We start from the raw sequence: 22,866 nt of genomic DNA, 5'->3' as shown, positions 1-22,866 counted from the left end.
AATGGTCAAAATTTGATCTAAGAAATTCTCAGTTTCAAACATAAAAGAAGCAATGTGCAAATGTTTAGATGCTGTAATTTGTTTTCAGTGTTTCTCCCTTTGAGACCCACAATATGAAAAAATACAATTTTTTTTTATCAAACCAAACATTTATTCTATATACAAATACATTGAAAAGTTCTATCAATTTTTTAATTTCAAAAATATATCATTTTAATCATTTGTTATAAAGTGGTTACAAGGTGTGAGAGGAATCCATTTACTTAATTTCCATTTCTTTCCTAATTTATGTAGATGAAGTCTGATTGTTTTATCAATTGAAGCTCTTCGTTAAGCATCTGACTTATTAAATGTGAATTGTTTGGAGAATGGATTGTCAATTACTATAAATAGACAGAGTACGTTAATGGTCTTCCTGACCTGGCTTTATCTTCTAAGGACGCATCTCCTGAAGCAAACTTTTTAAACCATCTTTGAGCAGTTCTTGATGTTATTGTATCTTCCCCAAATACAGTATAGGTTTTTCTAGAAGTCTTTGCAGCATTAGTTCCAAGTTTAAATTCATAAAGTAAACACACACAAATAACATTATTTGCACAGATATTTTGAAAGGTTGAAATATTTTTATAAATTTATGTTAACAGCCCATCAACTAATGAATGAATAAAAATATAAATTTTGTTATGTAGTTAACCAACAGAGAATGCTTAGTCATTATGTGTATAAATGATTACCCAAACTATGTCTCATTTGAAAACGATATTATTTACTTGGTTATTTGATATATCGTGCCAATCTACATGCTTCAAGAGTTTAATTTTCTTATAATAATTTTAATAAAAATTTTGCCTAAATAAAATTGAATTTTTCACTTCCATTTGAAAAATGTTTATTAAAGAAAATAAACTGTGGATTGTTTAGAACTTTTATTGATAAAAATTGCATACATTGATATGAAAATAAATGAAATTTAAATAATTACTTTTATTATTTTTTTTATATTACTTTATTAAGAAAATCACACTATTTTATTATATAAAATTAATGTTATCTTATTAATTAATTATTCTAATAATTTTTTTGTTTTTTAAATTCTGGATTAATGTTTAAATTAAAATAGATAATGAATCTTATTTTGAAAATTATTTGATGGATATAACTTTTAATTATCATCATACAATGCTAAAATAAACAAAGTAAAGAACTTTTTAGTTTTCCCTGACCAAATCTAGAAAGCTATGACAAGATCTTTCAGTTGTACAAAACTATTTTTAATCAATTTTCAGTCTAACATTCCTTTTCTTTCTGTTTTGCAGCAAAAGAATTCTTGCAGTTTGTAGTCCATGGAAGCTGTGGAAGTGCTGCTTCCCTTGTATTTTCTAAAATATAAATACATATTGTGTGATTATTTTCACATTTTAACATACTTTGAATTACTTAAAATTAATATTTTATTATAACTGCATTATGTATTTTATTACAAATTTATATACATATGAAAACAATGATAAGATTGCTATTGTAAATTATATAAATTTGTATATGCATATTCCCAATGGAAGCACTGTATTGTCGAATATGGAGCAGCTTCCACAGTGAAAATTTGACTTGTGTAAAGCAGCCAGATTACAGACATTCATGTATACGCTTTACAGAGCACCAACATCTGGTGGTTTAGCTGGTGGATGCTACACACCAAAATATTGTATAATGCTTCCAATAATTCCATACATTAGCCACTTGTAGGGAGCTATTTGACTAAGTGCATTGTTTTAAAATTTAAAAAGTAAAGAATATTTTATGTTATTTTTATGTATTTTTCTTTACAAAGCTATATTTAATTATAATTATATTGACAGATTTTCAGACATAAAATCTAGAATTTTTATCATTTTTAGATGTTAATAATTTTGAATATTATGAAAAACAATTTTCCAAAGTGAGTTTTAATTCTCTAAGTAAATTTTATGGAGAATTTTTTGATTTACCTAAATTACATAGTGATTTTCAATATTTATATTCATGTCTAGACTATATTGGCAAGTCACTCTTAGACATAAAAAATATTATAATTAATGACGATCTGATCTAAGATGTACTAAAAGAATTATATAATTTAATATCATTAATTTTTACAGAACCATCTATGAGTGTGTCTGTTGAGTGCAGTTTTTCAACCATGAAGTGAATTCATACATTCACAAGGAACACTCAGAGGAAAGATTGTTGTCACTAGCATTGCTTTCAATAGAAAAAAGAACTTTTAAATACTTTGATGGAATCAATAACAAGCAATTTTTATGATAAACTAATTAACAACTTTGTGGAAAAAAAATTGCCGAATAGTTTATAAAAAATAATAACAACAAGTTCTTATATTGAAACAAAGATATCATGTCAATGTATCTATTTTAGAATTAAAATAAATAAACTGTTTATTTTTGCCATTTTCAGTATTTGTTTAAAATTTTTATGGAAACCAGATTCCCTATCATCAATAGTCACAGCATGCCACTGCACTATAACAATCTCATTACAACTTCTTTCTCTCTCACCATTGTCTTCCAACTAGTAAATCAACTGTATCCAGTGGAAAAGGGAAAGCTGGAAGGCAACTAATGAATTGCAGGTATACTAAGTTTTCTTCAGCTAGGGAAAAAATCCCCACTATCCTCCTCTTGAGTCCTGGCTATAGGAAACCAAAGCATATAAAGAATAGGATTTCGAGGCATGAATTAAACTGATAAATTCAGAACTAACCTTTGTTATAGCGCTGCTCACTATACCGCGCACTCGGCTATAGCGCGGGCGATGTTTGCCACACGATAAGCTCAAACACGTTTATACAGGTCCGTGCAGCATTAGTGAGTAGTGCATTTTATTGTTACTGCGTATTGAGTAATTGTGTATGTATTGAGTTCCTGCATGTATTTTGAATAGTGTTTAATTATTGTATGCATGATGAGTAAAAGAAAAGCTTACAGTGTGAAAGAAAAGCTTGACATTATTGCTAAAGTAAAGAGGTGGACCGCGTTACACCGCGCCGCTTGGTATAACGCGGTTCACCTTATAACGCAGGTGTTGTTTCCCACCCGACATATATATATATATGAGTATGTGTTTTGTATGTGTAAATTCTTCATTCACTTTCTTCTTTGAGTCTGGCTGTTAATTTGTTTTCTTCTGTCCACCTAGACCAAGAATGATCTACCTATGCTTTGTGCAGGGGCAAGAGCCCTAACTGTTCACACATTATTTCCCAATGAGGATGGTCCTTTTGGTTTTTAACACCTTTGACTTGGGGCAAAACAGATTATTCCTGTTCTAAATACAGTAGAATCTCATTTTATTGGATTGCTGAAAATTATCTGTTGTTCCAAGAATCCATTATATCACAAACAATGGATTTCCCACTCACCCAGGAAAAGAGCTGTTATTTAATCTCCTTCATATAAGAAATACCTGTAGTTGAAATTATTCAGTCTCTTGAGATCTTATTCTGTAGAAACATGTGTTACAAGATCATATATTAATCCTTAAATGTGTACTACAAAGCTGATGGAAACTATATATATTGTAATCAAAAAGTGACAAATTATGTATGTTCATTAGCACTTCACTTGACTTCAGTTTGTTAAAAAAACTCATTCATCTTGGTTTGTTTTGATGCCACTTTTCTACCTATTGAATACAACAACTGCTTGGTATTAGCAATGTCATGTACTATACAATACAGCCTGTTCATTTATTCTGAAACTTGTCAAGAGGGTCTTCACAACTCTTGGAAAGACTTGATGGCCTTGCTAAATTTTGGCACTACACTAGGACTAGCATCAGAATGCTTTCACAACAACCTGCTGATTCTTTGTACAATTCTTCAATTATACATACCCCTGATGTAACAAGTGCACTATCAAACTCTACAAATTCTTGGAAACATCCAAATGTTATCTAAATATTGAAAAAATGCAAAGTTTATAATAGATGGAAGTAGGAAAATTCTGTTATTTTGAGTTACAGATCTGCTAAAAGGAGGTAAAATTACATTGATTTGGCGGGGCCTAGGAAAAAATCCATTATTCCAAGAAATCCATTGTTTTACGTTCTGTTAAAACGAGATTCTACTGTATATAACATGTTTCTTGAGTGGACTTCAAATTTAACTGTTTTACTTGATAAGTTACATGTTTTTCATTATAATAAACAAACACAGTTTAAACATTTTGGGGTGTCCCTAAGTATGTTATAATGAGATTCCATTGTAGTATGAATTATAAATGTGAATACAATATATTATTTAAGAAAATATTTTTGCAGAAATTGTGTCTTAAGAAGTAATTCACAGTTATTGTTACAAAATAATTTTGATATAAACCTATTAATGTAAGCAATACGAAAATATTGTATATGAATGCAAATCATTATTTGGATTTCTTCAAGTATATTCAGTATATTGTGAATTTGGTCATGCATTCTCTTAAGTGATGGAATTAATAAGAATATTATTGTTTTTAAAAAGTAATTTTAGATGCTAGAAAACAGTATAAAAGGAAAATTCTGTTATAGGTTTGAGAACAATCTTAAATTATCATTTATTGATGCTTAGTCTAATATTTTTTCAGAATGAACACATTGTGTCTTCAGAAGCAAAACAAAATATTTGAAAATTTTACGAAGAACAATAGTTTAATTGTAAACAAAACAATCTTTGTATGTGATTTAGAAAAATGCTAATTTAAAGAAAATTATAGTTTTACTTTTTCAAACTTTTTTAAATATAAAGAGTTTTATTAATGATTTTTTTTTTCAAATATGAAATTCAAGTAATGATACTAATTGTACTAAGTTTAGTGCAAAATTTTTTGTAGTAACTTTTTATTATTATTTTTACAATTTTGACAGTAATTACATGAAACTGATTGTTGGTGGTACTTATTCATTGAAATTAAAGGTATGCTGCATCAGTTAATACCTAACAATCATGAAATGCAGTTTGGTGAAATAATGAAAAGGTTATTGTTATAATTGAGGTATATTTTTCAGAATAAAGCATTTCTATGGATTTGTTTTTTGTCAGCCTGATTATGTGTATGGTAAAATGTTAAAATTAATCATTGTTATGTATGCATATATAAAAAGATAAACTAAAATAAATATTAGAAATTAGAATAGACTTATTAATATAAAGATAATTATATATATGGGTGACCTTCACTTTTGGATAATCTGTTCTTTTGTATATGATATTTGATATCTTTAATCTGCTTTTCATAGGCTATATTTGTACTTTAGTACATTTTTCAGCCGACAAACAAAAATTTGAGCTTTCATGCAATGACACTTTCTGCATGTTTTGGGTTTGGTAACAAAATTCTTTGTGAAAATAATCAGAAAACAGACAATAAAAATTAAAGTTGTGGTTGTAACATTTTTTAAAATAATATTTTATACTTTGATACATATTTATTGTAAAAAAATAAAACTTCCCAACCTTAAAGAAGAAATTTTAAAGCTCTACTTGTCTGTTTATTGGGGTTAAAAATATATAGGTTTTACTTACAGGACTAAATGCTTTCAGATCTAACCATTCATTTTCAGAGTTGAATCTGTTAAATTCTATTCAAATGTTATTTTGTGTTTTTCAGAATGTTTTTAAGGTATGGTTAATGATGCACAAGTTCTATTAGAAACTATATATTTTTAAGACTCCAATAAGCAGAAAAGTAAATTTATTAATCTTTTAGAGTTAGTTAAATGAGATGATATAGTTTTTAGCTCTCTAGGAACATAACTCCATATGTAACATGTAACTCCATTACTTGATGTCATGAAAAATGTGTACAAAAGTCAAACATCTTAATGTATTACATCTAAAGTTTGAGGACTTCCATATATACATATAAAATAATTTTGTATTTTTAATGTAGGGAATAAAATTTTTCAAACATTTCTCAACATAAAAGATTCAGTGTTTATAACAATTATGACTAAAATATTAAATTTATTAATATATGTATTAAATTTTTTTGTTAAATTAATTCATAATTTTTATTTTTTAGGTTTTCTAACTTTTATCAATTGCTACAATGTCAAATGGGCTACAAAAGTTCAAGTTGGCTTTACTTTTGCCAAAATCATTGCTCTTGTTGTAATTATTTTTACTGGAATGATTCATTTGGCTCAAGGTAGGAAATTATCCCAAACAATAATTCTGTTAAAAGTGAACTTGTTTTTTTACTGTTAAAAATATTTATTTGAAAATATTTTATTTGATTTATTCATTTATTTGACACAATTATTAATGCAATTATTTAATAAATTTGATAATTTGCTTTTATTTGTTAAGAATAGTAGTTAATACAGTGAAACCTCTCAAGATGGCCACCCCTTTAGGTGACTAAATTTAACAGAAATTTTGTTCCACAGGAGTCATTGTTTTTAATCCTTAAGCCAACAATCCCTTTAAGCTGTGGTCACACCATGTGATTTCTAGCCACGCAGGCAACTGCAACTGTGACAGCTGTTCTCGTTAACTAGTAAATCCCCTTTGAAAACTGGCGCAACCGCAACCACAACTTACAAGGAGACCCTACGGCTTTGGGGAAACGGATTTTGATGATCTTCGATGTGGAGGTAGTACACCGTGTGAATGAACTACCTGTAAAATACTAAAGTGCAATACTCAAATGTAATCAAGAAAAATGAACTTAAAGTTTTCTTTAGCACTTTATATATAAGTTACGCGTACCTCTGCTTGAGCGTGCTGTGGCGTGAGTGGTAACGCTCCTGACTCGTACGCTTGCGTACTCGGGTTCAATTCTCTTGTTCGGTATACTTTTTTTCAATTCATAAATACTTATAATGTATTTATTTATTTACTCATTCATTTTTTTATATTATTTATTTATTTTAATTTAAAGAGTGGGTGAAAAAGACTCTACACTCATGTTCAAACCCGGCATAAGTAGTTCTCTCTCAACTTGAAAAAGGTGGGTTTTCAAAGTAAAAATATTAGACTTGGAACAGTAGAAATTAAATTAAAATAAATAAAAAATAAATGAATGAGTAAATAACATTATATTATTTAAGTATTTATGAATTAAAAAAAAAGTATACAGAACAAGAAAATTGAACCCAAGTACGCAAGCGTACGAGTCAGGAGCGTTACCACTCACGCCACAGCACGCTCAAGCGGAGGTACGCATAACTTATATATAAAGTGCTAAAGAAAACTTAAAGTTCATTTTTCTCGATTACATTTGAGTATTGCACTTTAGTATTTTACAGGTAGTTCATTCACACGGTGTACTACCTCCACACCAAAAATTATCAAAATCCGTTTCCCCAAAGCCGTAGGGTCTCCTTGTTAGAAACAAAAAGTTTGTTCTACTCACATCAATTGCAAACACGCATCCGATCAGCAAATGTCTATTTGCCACGTCATACAGTGGCAACATTGAAAATACCATAGTTAGAAAATAATGGTGAAAAGCAAGATGATGGATAGTTTAACAGAATCAAGATTAATCGTGCTAATTCAGTCTCATGAATGCCTGTGGGATTTTAATTCTTCATTTTATCGAAGAAAGGATAGAAAAGTGCAGGCATGTCATGAGATAAGTTAAAGTCTCAGCATTGATTGTAAATACCATTTTTAGATTTCTGGATATAAAATGTTGATTGTTTTAGTTTGGTAATGACAATATTGTTTTAAATATAGCTAAACTCACAAAAGAAGTCTAAAACAAGCTACTGTAATTTTATTGGTTTATTATAGGTCACATGTTTCCAAATTGCAACGTCAGCGAACAATGTGTGACCACGAGAAGACGCATGTGACTCACACTTGTTGCAGTTGCGATCGCCTGCGCGGCTGGAAATCGCATTGTGTGACCACAGCTTTACTCGACTAATGACCATCCAGACTCATAATCCCTTTGTGTGAAATGAAGTTACCAGTTTTTATTATATATGCTCATGGTTTCTATTTTATCATCCTGTCCAGGATGATAAAATAGAAACCATGAGCATGTATAATATACAGTGTTGGTCATGTGACCTTGTTGCTTTAGGTATAAAAATTTCTGTTAATTTTTTTTCCAACTTCAATGCATTTGTTTTCTCCTATTTAGTCCTAATATGGAGAATATACATAACTGTTTTAATAGCCTCAACAAGCTAGCTTATGCTTTATTCTTATGTTCTATTTAATCTTATTCAACTAAATAATATAATAAAGTCAATGAATTAAATCCTTCCATTAATAGTGATGGATAAAATTTTAATTGATGACTTTGGGTGGGATTTAGGCAGTTTTTGGAATTCATTTGACACAAAAGAGGGATGTCTGACCAAATAGAAAAAAATATGAAGGTGTCATCTTGTCAAAAAATTTTAAAATAGAGAAAACAAATGTCTATTTCAGATTATTTTAAAGTAAACATTTACATTTTCATATACAGTACACAGAATTACGTGTGATGTATTAATAAATAAATTTTTCTTACAACATAGTTTTAATCAATACATAACATTTTTAAAAGTTTTTTCTATATTGTCTTCACAGTAATCTATGTAATGTTACACTAGAGGCCCACCAGGGTGGCTAAACTTTGTCATAATGGAACCATATATCATCTAACAGAAATACATGAGGGTTGTATTCTCTATTAGAACAATATTTTATATACCAGGAGTGTGTAGACTCTTGTAAGATAAGGGTTACTTCTAATAAATTCCTAGTCACCTAATGACTGAAAACAAAACACCAATCTTGATAATAGTAATTACAATAATCACAAATAATATATTTATTAAAACATTCAATGCTTTAAAAACTGGTTGTATGGAATGAAAACACACACAAATACACCCAAAAAATTGTTAGAAATAGATGAAAACATTTGTATCAGTAAATATTTTAAATTCTTTTATTGGTTTTGGGTGTATTTGTGTATATTTTCAATATATTTATTATTAGAAAATGTGAAAATACAAAAAACAGTCAATATAAAATATTATTTTAATGTGAAATCATGTAAATTTATGCTGGAATTCTGTGTACTGTATATGAAAATGTAATCGTGATCGAAGAAGAGTTGCACTGCATACTCTCCACTAATTTTGAGTATCTCAGAATATAATTGCTAATCACTGCTCTTGCACAAGATTTTAAGTGCTTGTCTGTGAGATGAATTTGTCAGAAATAGTTTGATATAATTATATTCATATTCAAAAATGTAGATTTACATGGATAGGTAGAATCAAAAACTAATGTTAAATAAAATGCAACCTTTTTTAAATTGGGATATTTTTCTTTGTCCACCAGATTCCAAAAGTGATTGTTTGATTTTGAACTGTGTTTCTTTAAAATGATGTCATTTTGAAGCAGAACTTCATTTTTATTCTAGTCACACCTTTCACATCAACACTGATTGTCAAATGGGTAACAAATGAAAGTAAAATTGGTTCTTGTCTAGTAAATTCTTGAAAATGTTTTTGTATGTAGAGTGAAGAATTAATATTTCATTATAATATTTATCTTTTTAATATTCTTCCATTTTTTGACAATTCATTAGAAATACTTAAAAAATTTTTTAGTTCATTCTTCATCATCTGGGAAGATATCAGCTTTAACTTGCTTTTGAAAGTTTGAACATATCCAATTGTTTCAGCTATTGTTTTGTGTCTTTCTTGTAATTGTAAGTTTAATTTGTTAAAATGGTTATATGTTGACAACGAAAGATAAATCTATCAAAAAAATGTCATCACTAAGTTCATTGTACACTTCATCTTTTGATTTTGAAAAAGTTTTATCTTTTGTAATAGATCCCTGAACCTTTGTAAAAAAATATGCTCTGAATTAACATCTGCATGATATAACAATTCTCCATATTCAGATTTGTTTTCTTCTAGTTGAGCTCAAAACATTCTTCTCTGCAGACTGTTTCCTTGAATGAAGTTTACAATTTTCATGTAGATTCTTGTAATTTGACACACATTCAGAATTTTATAACAGGGCCTATTGACGAATAATGCAATGATATGAAAATAAATCTGGAAATCATTGTCTCTAGTATATAGAGCCAAAAATTCATTGACTGTCCTAGTCATTCATGGTACTCCATCAGTTTCATTGATACAAGTTTATAAATTGGAATTTTTTCCTCCTTTACATATTTTTTGAAAGTGCAGTAAATATCTTCAACTTGTATGTTTTTCTTTAGAGGTAATATTAGAATTTTTCTTTCATGCTCATATCATTAAAAACCATTTCTATAAAAATACAGTGCTGGGAAGTATCAATTATGTCAGTAGATTCATCAGACTGCAGGAAAAACAAAAGCAGTTAGTGATATCTTTGGTCAGTTGTTCAAATAGATCAGAATTCATAATTTCTATAGAATACATTAGTTCTATGTGAAAATTGTATGTCTTTAATTCCAGAAATAATTTCAATTTTCTTTTTTCCAATCCTTAGTGAAGTGGTATTTTAAGACAGCAGACTGTTATTACATCCATTTTATTTAATACTATTTTTACATTCATTTGCCAGTACCCATTTCAAGTTCTATACCTTTCCTCTATTGACTTGATGTATAATGTTATATGATACCATTTTCAATTTTTTGTTAAAATTACTTTAAAACAAATTTCAATTTCATTTTTTTGGTGAACATTTTAGTGAACTGTAGTATACAGCTTTTGCTAGTATTTCTCATTTTTACATTTAAAATTACAGTAAATCTAAAATTGCATTGTTTATAAATTTCCCTTTTAGATCTAAAATTCCAATTCCTTAATAATTTTTTATATTCTTACATAAAGATGATAATTTCTCACTTATGTTTTTACATGACTCTTGTCTGATACTTAAAATCTTTTCTTCTAGAGTTAAAAAAAAGAAATAAAAAAAACGTGATTTCAACTAAAGCAGAAATTTTATTTTTGTTTTTGAATGAATCAAGTAATGAGTCACTGACTTCCAGAAATGTTTCTTTTATTAATTTTTCATTTATGAAAGGATTCTTATGTTTTGCTATTACATTACTCATCAAAACAATGCAATTGTTGCAGCATTAGATAAAATATTGGGTTTAATAAAATATAATTGTTGGCAGTTAATTGTGAATTAAATTCCTTTAACTTTTGTTTGCATTATTTGCTGTTCAACAGATAATCTTTATCAAAAACTTTCATGCATGCTTTTAAAATGTCTTTCAATGTTTCCTTTTTTTTTTTTTGAAGAGCTACACTTGCATATATAACATGCACATATTGCATTCACCATTGTAAAGAAAAACTCTTCCCATTTTATATAAAAAATTACGTCATTTTATTTGCACTTGTTTCTTGAATTATTTCCCTATTTTAAAATATAATAAAATATTACATTACCACAAGAAATTATTTATGTCTGTACACTTGTCACAACAAGAAACAGAAAACTGAAAACAAAATGCATTATTATTATGCAGCGAGATTACCCAAGTGATGACTCTGTTAATCAATATACTTTTGCATCTGCATGTATTGGGTTGGCAATAAGTCTATGTAGTTTTTGCTGATAGATAGAGTTAGATACTCTGAAAAGCAATTATTAGTAGTTTTAACCTTTAAAACAGGATTGTTTGACATTTCACCAACACTTGTCAAAAATAAAGCTTGACAATTAGTTTTATTTTGTGTGTTTGTCAGTATTTGAAAGATGAGTGAACAAACTGCATTATCGGCACATTGTTGTCCGTAATGCACTATATATACCATGCTGGTGTTGAGTGATTGTCAGCTGAGTGCCATAAATGGGTGATTATAGGTTGAAGATGCTGAAGCATTCCCAGTTAGTACTGTAAGTAACTGAGGATGGTTATATCATAATTAACCTCTTAACAGTGAGGGACGATTATAATCGTCCAAGGCGATCGTGTGGCAGTGGTGAGGGATGACTATACTCGCTAAATTCTTTTGGGGGTATTGCCAAAAACTAGCCAAAAACTACTGCAAAAAAGAAATTCACATAAAAAATGAATTATGTAACAATAAAAAAAGACTTTTCTTTACTAGACAGAACTGTTTACAAAATCTTTTTCCGAAATGGTAATGAGAAAAAACGCTTGAAAATATACTTTAAAAATTTTCCACATTTCTTCTCCACAACTAAGTGGGAGCCCCACACCTGACTGTTCCACTGTTGAAAGGTTAAATATGTCTGGAAGAGGAAATTGGTCTGGAGGCTTGGGTAGCATAATTGGCAATGCATCTGCATGTTAAGTGAAAGCTGCGAGTTTCAGTCTTTCTCTGAGCTGATTTTTTCTTCCAGAATTTTCTAAATTATTTAATTTAATTATAATTATTAAATTTAATAAGAGATGGTGTTTAATGCCTTCCTCTAGTGACAAGTTATTTAGAAATTAATTAAAAATAATCATAGAAAAGTAGCTCGATTTAATCTGGTAGTCATTTGGCTTATTACTATTATATCAGGTTTCAAGATGTTTGTATATGAATACAAAATTTTGATGCATAACTGGAGAGAGAAAGAAGTTAAAATTATTAAAGAATACAAAAATGATTGATTTAAGAATTAAAGCATTCTAATCACATTTAAAAAACTATAATAATGAATAAAATACCAATATCAACAATAATTCCAAATAAAATGTATTCTTTGAGAAACATTAAGTTACAGAAACATTTGAATTATGAAAATTATACTACAATTTTTCTATTAATTTTAATACTGTAAAATTATCTGACATAAATAACTTCCCAAAACCCAATGTATTGATATCAAGCCAAACGATTGCCATACTTAATTGGGCTATTAATATGATATAATTAATTACACATATGCATACTAAGTAATTTGGTACTAGTACCAAATTACTTAGCTTCTAAACAAAGATATATTAATATATATTATATTTTTGTTTAGAATATTAATTGTATTATGATAAGAATTCCAAGTAATTATTAAAAGAATAGTTTTTAAAATTTATATTCATTATAATATTGTCTATTGTGAACAAAATGTGTATTTAATATTTTTTATTTTATATTAGTTTATGAATTTTGAGATTTTTATGTTGTGTATATTTTTGAATATAGGAAACCTTCAAAATTTTGATAGAGCATTTGAAGGGACCACAACTGAACCAGGTTATATTGCTCTTGCATTTTATTCTGGACTTTTTTCTTATTCTGGGTGGTGAGTTAAAATTAAAGATTTTACTACTTTTTTAAAAAGAAATTTAAGAAAGTCATCTCAATCAATTTGCATAATGATTAATATATTTTGTCAATGGTATTGTAGCTTTCAGTAAATAAAATGCTAAAGGAAATGTTATATGAGCTGTTCACAGGCCAAATCGATTAACTCCATTTGTAAATCCTTAATATAATCATTATTATTTTAACATTTTTCGTGTAACTAATTTTATATATCATTATATTAAAGCATAGCTTTAATGTAATGATAAAGATACATTTAATGATATAAAGATACATTCTACAATGTTTATTTAAATTTAAAGTTTAATAGGAATTTTAAAATCGAATTTATATTATCAAGTTTTATACTTTTTGTTTTGTGGAGTTAACCGATTTGGCAAGTGAGCAGCTCATATCGTATATTAATTTTTTATTCTTGAATAGATTATATGTATTATTACTTTAATAAATTTAATGTGCTTTATGCATTATTTTTTATGTAGATACAGTATACTAGTATAGTAATGAAATAATCTAATTTATATACAATATTTTTAATCTTTGTTAAACACACACACACACACACACTCAATCAATCAAATACCACAACAAATACAACACACCTACAGTCATTATTTATTATTTTTTAAAGTATAACCAATTATTTACATTTATTTTGAATAGTTTTATTCAAGCCAAAATGAATGCAAATTATTTAACTGAAATATAGTAATAAAAATACACAATTGTGAAATAATTTTATTAAGTATATAAATTCTTCAAACCTGTTAACCAGAGTCGATCTATTTTTAGATTTGCAAACGTGTGAAAATTGAATTTTCACAGCCCCTCCTGGGCTCTTCAGGCTTCGTCGTATAGGCCATTACTGTTTGAATAAACAGTCGATTTGAATTTCTTTTCCGAATATTATCACATGCAACAGCTGGATGGTTGTATTGCGCATGCTCCATGCTCCTCCCTTTAAATGTTGTTTTCTAGCAAAACCTGCCATGCACTGGATAGGATCATTTCTTCCTTATGATTAATGCACGTACTACGTATTCCCACCTTAAATATCTCCATGGCTTCTAGCCATTTCAATTGCTGTGAGTTGTAGCTGGGTATAATGACTTTTGCCGCCTGCAGGTCTGCCGTTATCCCCTCTTCTGACGTGTACGTTGCTAGGGCCGTTGTGTATCTACCATGCTGTATGTCTGATTCATGCTCTTTTAACCTCACTTTTAACGCACATTTCGAGGAACCAATATATGTTAGTTGTCTATCGCATCTGTGGTCATCTAGCAGTATCGTATATATTCCCTGAAGCCTTTCGGGGTTTGGTGGGTCTTTGCTGTTGCTTAATAATCTGAAGAGAGTTTGACATCTTCTGTATGTGATGTTAATTCCTTGTTGCTTGGCCATGATGTTGTAGATAGATTTCAGTACTGGATTGTATGTGATAGATATCCTTTTATTTTCTTCCTTGTATATTCAATGGTTGTCCTGTCAGATTACCCAACCCAGCTGAACTTATAGAACAATTGAAGACGATAGCACATCTGGCTTATGCTACGGTCTTAGACTTCAGATCATTATTTCCATCGATAGAATTACCACCTTGTTTTTGCGAACTAAGGGACTTTCTGTTTTCGATAGTCGAGGACACCACAATGCACTCGCATATTCTTGAACTAGCCCATTTGTTATGCTATAGTTGCCTTTTCCAATTTAAAGGGATCACGTACATGCAAGGCAAAGGAGTCTTGATGGGCAGTCCACTTTCGGGGGATTTGTGGAAATGGTAATTAGGAGATTGGAAAACAATATTCTACCACGCTTCTTGCCCAGCATCTTGTTGTACAAACGTTACATTGATGATATCATTATATTTTGGAAGGTGGAACTAGACATAAAATTTTTCCTTGAAGCTATAAACAGTAATCCGTACAGGCTAACATTAGGGGTGGAGCAACATGACTCGTCAAGGGTGCACTTCTTGGATATTGATATCAGCTTTGAAGGAACTAATGTACTCACATCAGTATACTGGAAGCCTAGCACGTTCCACACATATATTCCAAGAAATTCATATGATCCTGTTCAATACAAAATAGCTGCGTTCCAGGCATTAGTGAGAAGGGCTTACATGCACTCCTCTACGAAACAAGCACTTCAAACAGAACTCCATCATATCAAAAATATTGCCATAAGCCATGGGTACAACAAAGCTCTCATTGAAAAGTTGTCTAGAAGACATGAGAATTCCCAAAGGGCAAATAATTTGACAGGACAATCATTGAATATACAAGAGAAATAAAATAAAAGGATATCTATCACATACAATCCAGTACTGAAATCTATCTACAACACCATGGCCAAGCGACAAGGAATTAACATCACGTACAGAAGATGTCAAACTCTCTTCAGATTATTAAGCAACGGCAAAGACCCACCAAACCCCGAAAGGCTTCCGGGCGTATATACGATACCACTAGAAGACCACAGATGCGATAGACAACTAACATATATTGGTTCCACGAAACGTGCATTAAAAGCGAGGTTAAAAGAGCATGAATCAGACATACAGCATGGTAGATACACAACGGCCCTAGCAACGTACACGTCAGAAGAGGGGATAACGGCAGACCTGCAGGCGGCAAAAGTCATTATACCCAGCTACAACTCACAGCAATTGAAATGGCTAGAAGCCATGGAGATATTTAAGGTGGGAATACGTAGTACGTGCATTAATCATAAGGAAGAAATGATCCTATCCAGTGCATGGCAGGTTTTGCTAGAAAACAACATTTAAAGGGAGGAGCATGGAGCATGCGTAATACAACCATCCAGCTGTTGCACTTGATAATATTCAGAAAAGAAATTCAAATTGAATGTTTAGTTGAACAGTAACGAACTATACGAAGAAGCCTGAAGAAGAGCCCAGGAGGGGTTGTGAAAACGTTTGCAATTCTAAAAATAGATAGACTCCGGTTAACAGGTTTGAAGAATTTATATACTTATTTTACCGGTGGGTAGAGAGATTGTAATTTTATTAATTCCATGGAAAGGTTAAAACAATGATTTTAATTAATTAAAAAACTTTTTCATATATTTAATATTTCATACTTAATATTTTAGTTATGAAAGATTAAATATTATATTAATTGAAATATTAATCAATTATATGCATTTCTTATTACTATTATTACTCTTAAATAAATAAATATATTTCAGGAATTATTTGAACTTTGTTACTGAAGAAATGAAAAATCCATTCAGGTAATAAAATCAAGATGTAAAAAAAAAAATCTGTTAATTACATTTAATTTAATATAAATACAGCATTTAATTCTATTAATAATATAATTCTAATAATAATAATTTATTCTATTGTGATTTTTAAATATTGATGCATTATATATATTATGCTTATTTTATATGATTGACTAAGTACATATACAGTCAAACCTTTGCTTTTGAACATCTCACTTTTCAAACAAATGGTTCACAAACAGAATTTCACACATATTTGACCTAGTTGCTGTATGATAACACTATTACCAAACAAGCTACTTGACAAGAGCCAACCATGGATTAGAGTGACAACCCCTATACTTTCTGTGTTAAAGATAATCCACAGCCCGACTAATCAGTGGCAGGACTACTGATTCAGAAGTTAGTGGCACTGAGATTGCCTCGTGTCATCAGATGTCATGAGAAGGATCATCAAAATAATGCTATTAAAATTAGATTTCAATGTGCATGTGGGGAAGATACTACAGTAGAGCGTCGATAAGTGGAACGTCGGTAAGTGGAATGGCCGGAAAGTGGAACGATTTTCAGTCGGACTGTGTCATGCTGAATCGAATGTTTTTGATACTAAATTTACTTCTAAAGTATAATTTTCATGTTTTTTATATTCTTTAATATATTTATTTTGTTTGTACAAAATGCAGAAATAATTTTTAACGATACGATAGCCTCGATGATTATTATAAAAATTTTCGTTAGGCTTAAAATCGACGAAAATTCAACATGAAGCGACACGCAACGGAGAAAAATTCAACACGAAGCGATACGCAACGGAGAAAAATTTGAACATCAGACAGGTTAATGTATTTTTTCGTACAAAGTCGGAAACTGGAACAAATCATTAACTGGAAGGACCCCAGTCCCCAATTGGTTCCACTTATCGACGCTTTACTGTACTTATGTTTTCATTATGTGCAACAGTTGAATTTAAATTAAATTAATTAATAAAAACTATGTTAAAATTCACATAATACAAATTGCATCCAAGAATTTGTGTTTAAAGATGCTGAAGTCAGATTAAATAATAAAAATGTGTTATTATATAATGCAGTATTATATATAATATTACATTGTATTTGTAGGCATTTTTAGCATGAAATACAGCTTTTAAAAAGGTAAAAAAAAAGGGGGGGCTTTCTTTTAGGGTCAGAAACAAATTAACCTATTTTATATTGTCTCTTATGGGAAAAATTTGTTTCAGTTTTAGAACAATTTTTAGGAACAAATATGTTTAAAAACCAAGGTTTGTGACTATATGAAATATCAGGAATATGGCTAAGCTTATCATTTAGTTTCAGTGGAATTTTTGAGAGTTTTTAATTCATATGTTAATACAATGCAATGACATAGTAACATAAAAATAAATTTACTAGTCTCTAGTGTTAAATATAAATATAAAAAGTGTCTAGTATAAATGTAAATAGTGTCTAGTGTTAGATCTAGTCTTAAGTATAAATATTGCTTTTGGATAAAACAACAAAATATTCTCTAAATCCATGAAAATTTTGTTAAGATTTTCTTGTATTTTAAGTGATTGTATGAATTATTAACAATTTTTTCATTTTTAGTCATTATAATAAATAAAGAAAATCAAAATCTTGGTTTTAGAATTTGACTTAAATAGTGTTAAAAAATTTCTAATATGATATTGAAGATTTAATGGCATTTAAGTTTGATTACTTTCCAATATTCAATAAACTGTAAAGAAAATTAATAGTACTGTAACTAGTACTAATTTTCTGATCATTAAACTGAAAGGAATTAAATTAATAAAACTTTTTATCACTTAATTAATTTAATTTACATTCAGATTAATTATTATATATTTTTTTTCTAGAAATCTTCCCCGTGCTATATATATTTCTTTACCATTGGTGACAATCATATATGTACTAGCCAATGTGGCATATTTTGCAGTATTGACATCAAGTGAAGTATTGTCATCAAATGCTGTTGCTGTGGTAAATTTCTTTCTGCTTGTATAATGAATATTTAAATACTTACAGGCTAATGTATTTACATATAAAAAGTTTTAATATTAATTCTTTATTCAAATAAAACTAAATAAGAATATCATATGATGATCAGTGATTATGAAATAAGTATTTTAATTTTATTAAAATTTAACAATGCATAAATAAACTGTATGTTCCTTTTGTGTTCTTTTATTCTTTCTTTTAATGACCTCTTCGTAGCTCCAACAATTTTCAGAGACATCAACGATAACAAGTATGGCCTAGAGCTCGAGCTAGAGCAACACAATGAACAAAAGATACACTTCTTAGATATATCAATAGATGTAGAAAAGGGAGGGGAAATCAACACTAAAGTTTACAGAAAGCCGACTTATTATCCGCAGATAAATAAACTTTGGTTACTTTGGAACCATGTTTCAAATCTTTATATTGTTTTTTTGAAAAGGAATCAGTGTATTCAGAAAACAATTGACCTTTCAATATCTTTTATTCAATTATTTCTTATGTTTGTCAAGGTGCATTTTGAAGACTTATTGCTTCATAGAAATTGATAAATAAGTTTTAACTTCATTCTTCTCGTTCACAAAAAAATATACATATTACAAAACTGCAAATTTTTTCATCTGGTTATTGCTAACCCACTTCTTACATTTACTACATTTCATAGCAACATAACAAAAAATTAGACTTCTAATTTTAGACCTGTTGAAATATATAGAATAAGTTATGTGTGGATTAAAATTGTAATTCCTTAGCATTTAATTTTGATTATTAATGCTGTAAGTTAATCAAAAAATAAAAATAGTATGCATAGCAAACATATTTTAACATGAATAGCTATTGAAGAATTGTATTTATATTTTTTCTCAATAAAAGAAATGTGCAGTATTTTGCATATATAATTCATATGCTCCAGGATTAAGTAATTACTTACTTAAGTCAAAAGTTTAAATATTCTATATATTAAAGTTTTCATTCCAAGATGAAGGAATTTGAAATTTAAACATCATCCTAAGGACTACAAAAATTTCATAGCATCAGTTATGATACAAACTAAAATTTAGTTAGTCATGATACTAAGGTATAGAATTGTTAATATCTCAAAAATGGTTGAATTTTGATCTGTTTAGCAATGTTTTATTTTTAATAAAAGATTCGCCGTTTAATACTTTCATCGTTTCTTTACTGACTCGGTGAAACGGAGAGCGGACGTTCGCGTCCACCGTTCTAGCCCTAAGCTCGGTCACACTCAACTAAATAACAGGGAGAAGAAAAGCCAAGTGATCATCGTAAGCACTATATTGTGTTCATAGTCAACAATGTTTTATTTTATTCAATATAATATATGTAATATCTACTATATAAATACTGAATACTTTTTAACACACTGTAGATGGGAGATATATAAAATATAATTTTTGTGTTTAGTATTTATAAGCTAATTATTTATAATTTAAAACAATAAAATATTTTAAAATATGGGGGGGTGCAAAAGTAGGTATACAGTTGAGAATCTGAGAAATACAAATGTTTGATGTTCATTATTATTATTATTTTTATTTTTTTTCCTTATTTGTGATTTAATTTGTACATAAAAATAATTTTTTTTTCTTTCTGTTTTCTCCCTGTGTGTTTTTTTCCCCATAACAACAACTGTATACCTACTTTTGCACCTGCCTGTATATCTTAAAATTTATAACTTATTTAATAAAAATATTTGAGAATTATTTTAAATGATGCATGTAATGTATTACAGACATTTGGTGAACGAACTTTGGGTGCATTTTCATGGATAATGCCTGTTTCAGTAGCTCTTTCAACATTTGGAGGATTGAATGGTGGTATATTTGCATCATCAAGGTAAGTTGTTGGTAATTCTTTTAGATAATGTTAAAAATAAAAATATAGTAATAAGCAACAAATAGATAATAGGTTTGAACAATATTCAAAAATTATCTTAAAATTATAACTAAATTAATTTTGCCACCCTTTTTAGTTTAATCTGTACATTTTATTTAATAAGCCATTTTATATTTAATTACTCAGCAGTGAGGGACATATATATATATATACGTCAAGGGCGATCGTGTGGCAGTGGTGAGGGACATATATATATATTTGCTAAATTCTTTTGGGGGTATCTCCAAAAACTAGCCAAAAACTACCGCAAAAAAAATTCACATAAAAAATGAATTATGTAGCAATAAAAAAGACTTTTCTTTACTAGACATAACTGTTTACAAAATCTTTTTCCAAAACAGTAATGAGAAAAAACGCGTGAAAAAATACTTTAAAAATTTCCCACATTTCTTCTCCACAACTAAGTGATAGCGCCACATCAACTGTTCCACTGTTGACACTTAATAGCTTATATTTTTTAAAAGGCAGTATCTAATTATAAATTTATGAGTTTTGTTTGTTTAGAATGGATTGGCAACTCACTGCTCCAAAGTCACACATCACTCTTTGAGAATGCTTCTGCTGCTCCCAACACTACTATAGAACTTTTTAATTGATAAGACAGATTAGCTGACTGAAGTTTTATATCTTAGCAAAATGTTTATTATGAGATAGCTATACTATACAGACAAAAACATTGTCACTGATAAAAAGAAATATTGTGCTATTTATTTTCATATACATTCAGAGTGTGAAATATTTTTAAAATGATTATGCCTCAAGAAAGTTCTTTCTTCAATGTACACAGTCATTAATAATGTGAAAGCTATTGTATAGCTATTTTTAAAACTTAATCCAGTAGGTATGTGCTGTGTATGGAAGGGTATGTTTGTGGAGTAGGAAATGATCTGAAGTGAATATGACTAATAGCTTGACATAGCTTGGATATATGGCTAAACTAAATTGAATTGATTATAAATGAGATATAATAATTCTCTTATTAGTTTGTATTACAATGACTAAATAACTAAGAGATCAGTAAAAAATGAAAAAGAAAAATAAAATAGTGAGAATAAATTCAAAAGTTATATTAAATAAAATAAAAAAGTAATGGTAACAAGAAGATAAAAATTACAAACAATAACAAGTTGGCAAGAAAATGTAATCTTAGAAAGCAGGGCTTTGAAACTGGAACTAGTCAGAGCAGAGCTTCCATTTTTGCTGGAGTCAGAATCTGGAATCATATATTCTTTAATAAATTCTTGGCACCAGCTTTTTTGATTTTTCTTTTCTATAAGGCTTAGGTGTTAATTTTTCAGTTATTTTCTAAAAGTTTTGAGATGTTCACTTTGTAAATATCTAAGAAATTTTGTGAATTTAATCAAAAATTCTCTAACAACTTATATTTCTGACATACTACCAGAGATATATTCCTGACATATTGTATTTATTTTTCAGAACTAAACAAAATTAATTTATATTAATTGTAATTGATAATATAATTTGATCAATATTTAAGGAGCTTTTAAATAATATTAATAGTTTAAATGTTATAACCTTACTAATATAAATTTGCAGTTGTAAAAACAGACTAAACCATTTTTCAATCAGGTGCAGGGGTAATAATGATAAATAACTTGTAAATAGTATTTAATTTTAGTATTTTCGCTGGATGAAAAATTTTTTGTAAAAATAAAAAAGCCGTAGTCACTTCCAAAACTTGGTCAATCACCATTTATTTCGTTAAAATGTTCTAGAATAAAAATTCGGACAATCCGATTTGGACGATAGTAGTTATTTATTAATTGTTTGTTGGTATCTTTCTTTTGATTTACTTCTCTGTGTTAAAAAAATGGTTTAGTCTTTTTTCACAAGTACTTATTTATAGCTTGTCATAGACTGCGTGACTTATCAAGACAAAAACTCAGAACACCTTATATATAAGCAGCCATGTTTATTAGATACTAACTAATGTTTTCGGTCGTATTTAATGACCTTCTTCAGGATAGAACATCAAAAAATCGAACAGAAGAACATTTAGCAGTAACAAACAAGCGTTTGGAACGTTTTTAAATGAACATCTAAATAGAATAGTGTGCGCCATCTCTACATCGATGAGTATTAAATAACACAATACATGAGAATAATGTAAAAATAGATAACAAACAGTGAAAAATAATAATATATGCCTCGTGGGGATATTAAAAATAAAGTACGAACAGAAGAATACGGTGCGTGTCGAACATCTCATATAACCGGTGGAAGGGTAAGAGGTGTGCGGAGACTATAACCGGCGGGTTCAGTCTTTGCGTAAGCTTCTGCATATCCGCCTTTCTTGCGTTTACGTGTTGCCTGAGCATCAGGCCATAGATATTTAGTTAGTATCTAATAAACATTAGTTAGTATCTAATAAACACGGCTGCTTATATATAAGGTGTTCTGAGTTTTTGTACTTATTTATGTTGGAATG

The 22,866-nt window shown here is 29.0% G+C and overlaps 2 protein-coding genes across 2 annotated transcripts in view; one reads left to right on the top strand and one right to left on the bottom strand.

Annotated features, from left to right (window-relative positions):
• LOC136983195 (Y+L amino acid transporter 2-like) overlaps positions 1–22,866 on the top strand; it is a 35,231-nt gene that overhangs the window by 3,083 nt on the left and 9,282 nt on the right. The window contains exons 2-6 of the mRNA XM_067279868.1: positions 6,060–6,185; positions 13,108–13,207; positions 16,444–16,488; positions 18,359–18,482; positions 20,254–20,357. Coding sequence (XP_067135969.1) covers positions 6,060–6,185; positions 13,108–13,207; positions 16,444–16,488; positions 18,359–18,482; positions 20,254–20,357 — 499 coding nt within the window. The remainder of the gene's footprint in view (positions 1–6,059; positions 6,186–13,107; positions 13,208–16,443; positions 16,489–18,358; positions 18,483–20,253; positions 20,358–22,866) is intronic.
• LOC136983196 (coiled-coil domain-containing protein 112-like) overlaps positions 21,938–22,866 on the bottom strand; it is a 372,297-nt gene continuing 371,368 nt past the window's right edge. Inside the window, exon 14 of the mRNA XM_067279870.1 lies at positions 21,938–21,953. The gene's annotated coding sequence lies outside the window, so the exon portion shown is untranslated. The remainder of the gene's footprint in view (positions 21,954–22,866) is intronic.

This window comes from Centruroides vittatus, unplaced genomic scaffold (genome assembly GCF_030686945.1).
Source record: "Centruroides vittatus isolate TY-2023 unplaced genomic scaffold, ASM3068694v2 contig_878, whole genome shotgun sequence".
Taxonomy (NCBI): Eukaryota; Metazoa; Arthropoda; class Arachnida; order Scorpiones; family Buthidae; genus Centruroides; species Centruroides vittatus.
The sequence above is the reverse complement of the archived record's forward strand: the minus strand, read 5'-3'. Positions and strand labels throughout refer to the sequence as shown.